At 46.7% G+C, this 10,693-nt stretch overlaps 1 protein-coding gene and 1 pseudogene across 4 annotated transcripts in view; one reads left to right on the forward strand and one right to left on the reverse strand.

Moving 5' to 3' along the window:
• Nucleotides 1-2,151, reverse strand: part of RASA2 (RAS p21 protein activator 2) — a 121,874-nt gene extending 119,723 nt beyond the window's left edge. For all 4 annotated transcript variants that reach the window (XM_081569636.1, XM_081569637.1, XM_081569634.1 and 1 more), the window contains exon 1: nt 1,982-2,151. In XM_081569636.1, the coding sequence (XP_081425762.1) occupies nt 1,982-2,114 (133 nt within the window). In that variant the 5' untranslated portion in view covers nt 2,115-2,151. The remainder of the gene's footprint in view (nt 1-1,981) is intronic.
• Nucleotides 2,152-6,698: 4,547 nt separating this feature from the next.
• On the forward strand, nt 6,699-7,267 carry LOC145539559 (translationally-controlled tumor protein-like; annotated as a pseudogene).
• The last annotated feature ends 3,426 nt before the right edge of the window (nt 7,268-10,693 follow it).

The following is a 10,693-nucleotide window of genomic DNA, read 5'->3' on the forward strand; positions in this document are numbered from 1 at the left end:
AAGCTGAGCAATTCAAAAAGCAAAAAACTGACTGAGATAACAGATGTAATACTTTAACTATGGCTAAAGAGGTAACAGCCTTCTGGGCAGTAAGATGTTCAATCTCCAAGCCTGGGGAGTGGAGCCGCTCTCTCCCATAGAAACAAAGTTGCATTTTTTTATTTGTTGGCTAGAGTTTTACTCACAATGTTATCATTTACTGTGCTACCTTTGCCACGGAGGAGGTGAGAATGTGGTGCTGGGCAGCTAACTTCTGGAAACCGGCCCAACTCTAACTCTCAGCTCCAAGACATGTGTATATGTAGTTCCACAGTATAACCTGCAGCTACATAAATCAGCAAGGCTCCAATAGATGCTGCCTAACATCAAGTGCCACTAAAATATAAAGCAGTGAAAATCTGAAAAACTAGATCAAAAGAGGTGCTCTACCCATTCATTTATAGTTTTCCCAAATATTTGATTTACAAAATATTAAGCATTATACTTAATTTGAATACTGAAAACATTTTATATCCTAGAAGGTTATGTTGGGAACTCAGATACTGACAAGGTCTTCTTCTATGCTGTCATTTTTTTTTCCAGGTTTTAAGAACTGTACTCTCTTAAGAACCCCAGGACTACTTGTGGAAATAAAAAGGTGAGAGAATTTAAGATGTCTGCTTCTGAGGTTTAATAAAATCCCAAATTCTTGAAAGAGGGAGCAACTTGAAAAAAGCAAAGTGGGGGAATTTAAGCTCATTTAATAGTATCACCATTAGGGAAGAGGAAAATTTTACACCCTGTGCAAGAAAGAGCGTTGTTAACCATATTAAAGCAATTTGATTTTCTTCAAGGTAAAAAGTACTCCTCATGACTGAGGGCTATTTACATGAAATATAAAGCATGTTTCCAATCTGAGGATACAGAATGAAGGAAGCAAAGCTAATTATCGACCAAAGCCAAAATAAGCTGTATTTGATATAAATTACAAATAGCCCCCCCAAAAAAGCGTTTCTTCTGAATAAACTACTATGAAAAAAAAAAAAACTGGCAATCGAAAGCCAAAGGATCATTTTTTAAAAAAAATAAATGTCCAAATGACTGAACTCAAATAGTCTGTCTAGAGAAATACTCGGGGCCTCTCAGTAAAAATGAAAGGCAAGTAGGTTGGCTTACTCACAAACAATTAAATGCATGAGAAAGAAAGGAATTAAGTGGGTTAAGTGCGGGCTGGATGACTGTGTTTTGAGACCTGCTCACAGGAAGCCACTACATCCTGCCTCAAGTCCCTGTCAGTCACGCTGTCTCTCGATTCAAGTCCCCGCCGCAGCGAGGTGGGGCGAGTACAGGTGTCCGGCCCCAGCCCCTCCCGGCGCGCTCACTTTCGAGCACCCGTGCGGCGGCCGCTCGAGTCCCGGGGCGTCTCTCTTCCTCCAGCTCTGGGCGCCTTCTCCAACCTCGAGAACCCAGAAAACCAGGCAGCCCCCTCCCCTCCGGCCAGCCCCACTTCCACGCCCTCCTCCTCCGGCCGCGCCCCCCGGTAATTACTGCCCGGCTCCCACCACGGTGCCGCTCCCGACGCCCTCAGCCGCCTGGAGGCCTGCGTCGGAGGACAGCCGGAAGCTCCTCACGCCCCCGGCCCGCGCCCCCGGCCGCACCCCGGGCCGGGGCGTCCACTCGTCCAGGCCGCGCCCTAAAGCCAAGCCCCTCGCGCGGGCGCTGCCCCCAGCACCCCCCCCTCATCCCCGTCCCCGGCAAATTCCCCGGACAGGGGCAGCCTCAGCCCACGCCGCCCCGTCCGAGCGACGCCTCCCTCCAACACACCCCCACTTCCAGCCTCTCGTGCCGGCCCTCCCCGCGAGCCTCGCCCGGCCCCGGCCCCCGGCCAAGCCCCTCTCGGCCCCGCGATCCCGGCGCCGCCACCCCCGCGCGCCCGCCGCCCCCTCAGCCCCGCGGCCGCCGTCGCAGCCGGGTGGGTTCCCTCACCCCGGCCCCCGCTTACAGATCTTGCCCCGCAGGCTCTGCAGCACTCGGACGTCGCGACTGTCCTCGCCCTCGGCCTCTGGCTCTGCCGTCGCAGTCGGAGCCGGCGCCTCGGAAAAACCGGCAGGAGCATCAGGCGCCGCCGCCGCCATGGTGCCGCCCGGCCTGTGCCGCAGCCCCGCCGCCTGCGTAGCCCGGCGAGGCGGAGCCCAGCCCGCGGCCTCCGCTAGGGCGAGCCGCGCGCCTGGCTCCGCCCCGGGACCTCGGCCTGGCTAGCGCCGCCCCGCCCCGCCTCGCCCCCGCCCCCGCCCCCGCCCCACCCGCGGCCCCGCAGTCACCGCCCCCGCTCCGCCGAACCCGGACAGCCCGGCGCGAACCCACCTCGTGCGTTTCCTCGGCTTAGCCTTGTAAAAGTCCACACTCTAGCCAAGTGTGGCTCCAAGTCGTGGCTGTGAGCAGCCTTAAAACCCCACTGAGAAAACCCCAGCCCTCCCAAGATTCCCCAAACCCTTCTGGGAATTGGTTTCCTCACCCCCAACAACGCCCCATCAGCGGGTTTATACATCTAACGCTCAAGGGAACTCCCTGCGGAAAGAACATAGAATGGAATTTGACAGTTGCCAGTGGACCTCAAAGCTACCTTTTTCAAAAGGAGCCGAGGTGCCTTAGAGACTCCCCCACTTCCCCAGTGATATCCACATGCCCTCACCTTCAAGCTAGACCACACAGAGAGAAATTCTTACTTTTAAGTAAGAACACTGTTTGCGAAAGCTGGTTCAAAAAAAGGTCCATACTGCCAATCACAACCTGAGTGCAGCCCCTGAGACCCTCCCGACGAGGAATTTTGAAGAGCCTCTACCACCACTTGGATATTTTGAAAACAAAGAGCAAAGAAGGGTTCCATTCCCCACACCCCAGCCCAGAAGTGATATGTTTGAAAAGTTGATTGACACTAGGAAGCTCGTAAATCTTTGACTAGTTGTTAGCTTTTTTTCAAGGGAACTTTTTTGAGTGAGTAAACTGCATGAATAATAGGCTGGTATGTGAGGAGGAAGATGATTACCTAGTCTTGAGGTTAACTGCACTGTCCTAAGAAGGAAGAAACTGTGACTTAACAGGGCAGGGTAGGGTTGTTTTCTAGGGCAACAATAGCAATCAGTCAGGCTGCCAACAAATATTTTTTGAGGGTCAGACTTTAACAATAGATACGTTCAGAGACTGAACAATGTCAAGGTGAAGACAGCCCCAGCCCTCCAGCTGCTCAGTCTGGGAGGAGACACAGAAAAGGGCAGAAGCACTGAGAGAAAAGAATTAAGATGATTAAACTGGGGAGTCAGGGAAGGCTGTCCTAGGAAATGGGCTGAGGGATGAACTGAAGACTGGGAGAGGCAGAAAGGTGCCAAGGAGCAGAAGCCACCTATGCAAAGCCTGGACAGCCAGAGAAAATGGCCTTGATAACGCGTCTGTGGCCTAGGAGTGACACTTTAAATTCTGCGTGGGTTGCCAGTGACCTCTATGTGATTTTTACACATATTGGAGAAAATGAACCTGCCTCCTCTTGTATGAATGTTTTGCTGTCATTTCAAACAATAGACTCTAAACTTAATTCCCTATCTTCATTTGCAGATCTGAGTTCACAGCCATATTGTGACTGTTCACAGCCATATTATCTGGACTGGAAACTTAGACTTTTTTTTTTAATCCCTTGTCCCCATACAGTTTTCAGTTGCCACATCTTTCTGACTCTGCTGAAATATCTTCTCTCTCTTCCTTTCTTTCCATTCCCTGTCATTGTCCTTATTAAAACCATCCTGTCCTCATTTGAGTAGTGTCAACGTGTTATAGTGTGTGTGTGTGTTTTCAAAAAGAAGGAACTTATGAGACAAACTTGGGTTGGAGACTAATTCTATCACTTTTACATGTGGGACATTTGGAAAGTTACACAACCTTTCTGACCCTGTTTTTTAACAGTAAAATGGGAATTTCTATACTTATTCTTCCTTCTTCAAAGGGTGATTCTCAGGATTAAATCATTATTGAGAATGTGTGTGTGAAGCAGCTAAATGGAATGCTGGGCACAAAGTAGAATTAACTCAGTAAACTTTTAGAATAGATCTCCCATCCTTCTCCTCCCTCCTACACACCACTTAATCTTTTTAAAACAAAAATTGGAGTTTGTCACTTGTTTGCTCAAAAAAGCGTCAATGGCTTCATTCATCCCTTCAGCCTGCAGCAAGCTACACTACAGGTCATAAAGAGTACTAGAAATGACAAAGAGTAAAGTTCAAATTCCTCGGGCGAGTCTCTAGGGTTGGTCCTGGACCTGGCCTACCTGACGCGGCATCTCTCGCCACACTGAGCCACTTTTCCAGCCAGCCTGACTTTTTTAATATGGTTCTTCCTCCTCCCTGACCAAATGCTGCCCCATCCATCTCTTTTTTTCCTCTCAGAAAGAGGTTCTCTTGGACAGAGGTTCTGATTTGTACCCGTTTGTGGCATTGATCATTTTCTACGTGGTGTTTTGTTACCTGTGTACTTGTTTATCTCTTCTTCTGGGTTCATTTTTTTTAACTCTCCCAATAAATATCTTTTGAATGAATGATTTGAATCATATTAGCTCACTTATTCCTCCACTCTGCAGACTTGAAATGTTCCTGTTTGGAAAATCTGATTTGTATTTATTATTCCTTTTCATACCTGTCCAAATATTTAAGATAAGAATGGGACACCTTAATAACAACCTGTAATTTTAAATTGAAGGCTAATTTGTCAAGGTTTCTTCCTTTCTTTAAAATATTGTCTGTATAGATTCTCTTAATTTTCTGTCTTTCCACTAGCTTAACCCCAAGTGCATAGCTCTATCACTAAACGGTTTGAAAACAATTTTACAAAAAGTGTAAAATTACCCTCTTTCCCCCCTAGGCAGACTTCCTGTTGCAGATTTCAGAATTATCATACTATTTCACTAAAGCTCAGAAACTCCATTTTTTTCCTCCATCTGAAAGTATTCCTAAATTACTCTATTTCTGAATAAACATTTAAGGACATTAATATTCTTTTGCTAGTACTGGTCTGCTTTGCAGAGATTTTTAGCAGAGTCAGTATTTCCTTAATGTAAAATATTTGGGAAATAAGGTTCTGTCAAGACTCAAAAGATTTACTCACTATGACAAGAAGCCTGTTGTATCCCCCTCCCTTAATGGCCCTTGCATTGTGTTTTAAATTCAACTACAGTTCCTCTCATTTCTTCATGATGTTTAGTAACTGGAACAATATTGCATCATACACAAACTTGCCCTTCACTTCCTTCCTCAAATTATTAATGAATGTGTTTAAAGGCCCTCACTCCTATCTCTACCCCCTCCATTCACTACTCTGCCCTTTCCTATTTCTTCACAAGTTTTTAACCCATTCAGTCATTTCGCCATAAATTGTCTGGCATCATGGTGGCTAAAGTAGGGGAACTCATTAAGAATATGTCCTGCAGCTAGGAACTAATCCCCAAATAGAGGAGTGTTTTGAGTCAGCACCCACCAACCCATAACAGCAATATAAGGGCTATCTCCTGGCCCTGAGTTATTTGTTTGCATTCTTTCTGCTGAGTCATGGGGAAGAGAATTGTGCTTGTTTTTAATATTGAAATGTAGATCATTTCCATAGGGCTGTACACTCATGAGGCAGAATTAATGGAGAGGCAGATTCCTTTGGTCATTGATGACTTGCTTTCCTATTCATCTCACAAGTATTATGCATTTGGTTACATTGTACAGCTTGCCTCTAAATGCAACTGGCCTTTTTCTTTTTGATAAGTTACAGTGGTGAAAGGTGAAGCAATACCTTTAACATTCAGAATATTTTAACAGTTTACCTCAAGATTAAACAGGGATGTGTTCAAAAATACATGCCAGTTGTTATCCCAAAGCCTCTTAGCTCCTCCATTAAAAAGATTCTCGTGTTTGCCCAGCTTCCGGAACAGGACCTTGAAGGCCAGAATGTTGGAGCATGGCACAGTCTATGTCCTTAAGCCTGCCTGACTTCAGTTATTTCTTAGCCTCCTTCCTTTTAAACTGTGATGTATATCCACTCCACCTCCACTGTGGACAGTGACTTTTCTGTCATTTTATTTTTCACAAAGTCTTTACTGAATTTTTTACAATATCTTCTTCTTCTTTTTTTTTTTTTTTTAATGTTTTGGGTTTTGTGGCCAGGAGACATGTGGGATCTTAACTTCCCAACAAGGGTCGAACCTGAGTCCCCAGCATTGGAAGGCCAAGTCTTAAACATGAGACTGCCAGGAAAGACCCTTCCTGTCATTTTAGACTGATACAATAATGGGTCTGAAAAGAAAACTGGAAAGTTGAACAATCATGCACTTGTCTCATCTCCTACTCTGTACTCAAGAAATTTCTATATTTGTCTGGGTATATTTGTCCATTCACCCTGAACACTGGAAGCATGCTCTATCCAGTTGGCAAGAACCAGAGCAGGGCCCAGCTGATTTTCATGCTCTGAAGACATAGTTAAGGTCTTCTGAGGCCAAGAACTTTGTCACTTGCCTGCTTGGTACACATTTGAGTTTGTACCTCCAGTGGTCATCAAAGAAGAATAGGACTTTTCCGCCCACTCCGCCGCTGTCCCCCATCTCACCCCAGTGTTTCTCCGGCAGCACTGCACTAGCTCTGAGCTCCATGGTCCTACTAAGCTAGCATCACCGATGCGTCCCTCCAGTTGCTACCATGACAATCTACCAGGACCTCATCAGCCATGATGAGATGTTTTCTAGACATCTACAAGATCTGGGAAGTCGTGGACAGGCTGTGTCTGGAGGGGTGGAGAAGATGGTCAGTAGGATAGAGGGTAACACTGATGACTCGCTCATTGGTGGAAATGCCTCCGCTGATGGCCCAGAGGGCAAAGGAACCGAAAGTACAGTAAGTAATCATTGGTGTCGATGATTGTCATGAACCATCACTTCTAGGAAACCAGCTTCACGAAAGAAGCCTACAAGAAGGCCATCAAAGATTATATGAAGTCAATCAAAGGGAAATTTGAAGAACGGAGACCAGAAAGAGTAAAATCTTTAATGACAAAGACTGCAGAACAAATCAAGCACATCCTTGCTGATTTCAAACACTATCAGTTCTTTATTGCTGAAAATGATCCAGATGGCAGGGTTGCTCTGATGGACTACCCTGAGGATGCTGTGACTCCATAGATGATTTTCTTTAAGGATGGCTTAGAAATGGAAAATGTTAACAAATTTGACAGTGACTTTGGATCTCTCATCGTGATCATAAGTGGCTGACTGCTGCTTTTCATCCACACAACACCAGGATTTAGACAAATGAGACTGATGTCGTCTTAAGCTCTTCATTTGTTTTGAAAGTTGATTTATTTGGAGTGGAGGCATTGTTTTTGAGGGAAAAACAATCACATCATGTAGGTTGTTTGAAAAATAAAATGCATTTAAACTAAAAAAAAAAAGGATGGAGCTGGAGACCCACCAGGCTCTACTCATGGCAGGTTAAAGATCAACGTGTCACCTGCTGGCTCATCCCTCCCCAGGGCTGTGGGAGAATAATGGAGTGCGGCTTGGGTACATGATACCCTTGAGTTCTTCCAAACCTTGAGATAGGAGAAAAGGAGACTTGGGTGGCAGTAGAAAGGAGCTGTGGAGAAGAGCCTGGCAACCCACTCTTGCCTGGAGAATCCCCATGGACAGAGGAGCCTGGTGGGCTATAGTCCATGGGATCACAAAGAGTCGGGCATGACTGAAGCGACTGAGCATGCGTGCGCAGAAAGGAGCTGGCTACAGAACTGGCCCAAAGCTTCCTCCAGCAGCAAAACTCGGTGGTGGAGAGATTCAATAACAAAGGAACTCTTGAAAAATATCTCTCTATCTTCTGGCAAAACACAGGAACTAATAGTGCCCTGTATTGAGCCAGTCTCTTCATATGAACCCACAAGGTTGATATGATTGTTGCTTATCATTGCTTTTGTAGTTGTAGTTATTCTGCATCTCTCAGCACAGAATGGTTTAAAAAGTCCCGCAGGTCAGACAGTTAGTAAATAGGATACCTGGGGCAGGAACTGATGCAGCTCTAACCACAGTGCACACTCCCAGTCACACCACTCCATGGCCATCCGAGGAAGATAATCTCCCACTGGGCAGTTTTCTCAGTGGTGAAAGTTTGGGAGACCTTGGTTCTGAAAGGCAGTCAGTCACTCCTGATGGGGAGAGTAACTTGTGAACAGCTTCCATGGTGTTTTGGAGGTGAAAAAGCTGTTTGGGTGTTTAATCCCAAAGCAGCAACACCAACTCCAGAAAAGAACACTTAGGAGAATCTTATTTGAACAAAGAAGGGAACAGGAGACAAAAATGACTTCAGAAAGAAAGGATCTGACTGGAGGAGTGTGTGCATGCTAAGTTGCTTTAGTCATGTCCAACTCTGTGTGACCCTATGGACCATAGCCCACCAGGCTCCCCTGTCCATGGGATTCTCCAAGCAAGAATACTGGAGTGGGTTGCCATGCCCTCTTCCAGGCAATCTTTCCAACCCAGGGATAGAACCTGCGTCTCTTATATCTCTTGCATTGGGAAGCAGGTTCTTTACCACTAGCGCCACCTGGGAAGCCCGACTGGAAGAATAGGAGCTAGCAATTCCTGCACTGGCTGTTCTATTGCATAAGCAGAAGTCTGAGTGTACAAAACAATTTTATTTCTGATTCCAAGTGCTTTTCTCCCTGCTCTGGGTCTCCTTCTCTTCCAGCCCTGGGTGAAGTGTCATACAGGTTCTGCTGCTTGCCTAGTCACTTTTAGTGACCCAAAATGTCTCATGACAGTAATTTAAGTGTCTAGTTCAGACTAATAATCAAAACTTCTCACTTCAGTATCAAGCCTTCTTCTCTGCCCTGATTTAGACCTGCCCCAGGCTGGATGCGAAGAGTGGACTCATTGGAAAAGATCCTGATGCTGGGAAAGATTGAAGGCAAAAGGAGAAGGGGGCAACAGAGGATGAGTTGATTAGGTAACATCACAGACTCAGTGGGCATGAATTTGAGCAAACTCTGGGAGATGGTGGTGGACAAAAGAGCCTGGTGTGCTACAGTTTACAGGGTGGCAAAGAGTTGGCTTAGTGACTGAATGACAACAGGCTGGAAGGTTGTCAAGAGGAGGAAGGATGAGTCTGACTTCTTGCCTTTTTCCTGAGCTCCTTCTGCACTCAGTGTGGTTGCTGACTCCTTAGGGATAGGCAGGGTCCAGGGGAAGGAGGATGGAGAATAACACGGTCTTAGATGACCTGTCCTGGTGTGATGCAGCACTGTGGCTCTCTGAGCCTGATGATGCTCAAAGCAGCCTCTTTCTTTTGTGGACCACTTAGGTGACTTTCTTGGAGATTCTGTTCTGAATCTCAACTCTGGCCATGTCTCCTCCAGCCAACAGCTGACAACTCCAAACATTTGGCCCCTAGATTTCCTCAGCCCCCCTCTCTGCTGGGTCAATCCCTCTGGCACTCCCCACTTTGGATGAATCCCTTAAGAGATGTCTCCCGTCAATCCCTCCTGGGAATTGTGTGCCCTCTCAGTAGACAGAAACTCCTTCCCACTGCACCTCATCCCAGTTCCCTCCTGCCTTGCTCTGCAGCCTTAGGGCAGTAGCCTCAGCCTCTTGCCTTTAGATTTCTCAGGTCTATCACATTGCATCCCCCAGGTGCAATGAGGCGTCCCTTGGAGGTCACTTTCACTTGTCTTAATAAGAAATGTCCTCCTTATCTTTGCCCCCAAGAAGAGCATGGAGAAATGCCATAGGCCAGAAACAACTCTTTCTGGTAGACTTTTCCAGCCTCTTGCTGTTATAGGCCGGAATGTGGAGACGGCCAAAGCCTGCCCACAGAATGGGTTTCCCAGACTCTTGTGGATCCTGCACAGGAGATCTGGCCTCTCATATAAGGATGTGAGGAGGCACCCATAGTACTGTCCTGTCACACCAGGAAAGTGAGATGAAATAGACTAATCATGCCACTCATCACCCCCGGGCCCCAAAAGAAAGTGATGGGCCTTTAAGGAGAATGGCTGGGGAAGGTCTCCAAGTTCTTGGGAAGGAGTGGTCCAGAGACTCTCTTTGACTTCTTATGAGGAGGATAGTCTGAAAGGATGGGACACAGGGATGATGAGCTTGATGAGGCTGGAACTCTGAGACTGACCCAGGAGGACAGCAGGTGAAGGATGCTCCCTCCAAGAGGCTGTAGGTCCAGGGGACTCTGAGCCCAAGGGCACATGGAATCTCACAATCTGAATGACTGGCTGTTCCTGGGGAAAGCAGAGTGAAGGCCTGAGAGTGTATCTTCCAGGGAGACTGCAAAGGGGCATGGGGGGAGAATGAAGGGTAGATGACCTGAACCTAGGAAGTGAGTTTGCTAAGGGTTCACTCTCCAGGAATGGAGGATGCTTACTCAATAAAAATGCACAAAACTCTGATAACTGCAAGCATCTACATTTAATTTGTTGAGTCAAAAAATGTATTCTTTTAAAACACTTTGTCTTTAGATATCATTTTAGGCTCATAGATGAAAGTGAGGGTGAAAGTTATTCAGTCATGTCCAACTCTTTGTGACCGCATGAACTGTGGCCCACCGGGCTCCTCTGTCCATGGAATTCTCCAGACAAGAGTACTGGAGTGGGTAGTCATTCCCTTCTCCAGGGGATCTTCCTGACCCAGGGATTGAACCTG

This window comes from Giraffa tippelskirchi, chromosome 2 (assembly GCF_054371585.1).
Source record: "Giraffa tippelskirchi isolate mGirTip1 chromosome 2, T2T-mGirTip1v1.2.pri, whole genome shotgun sequence".
Classification (NCBI taxonomy): domain Eukaryota; kingdom Metazoa; phylum Chordata; class Mammalia; order Artiodactyla; family Giraffidae; genus Giraffa; species Giraffa tippelskirchi.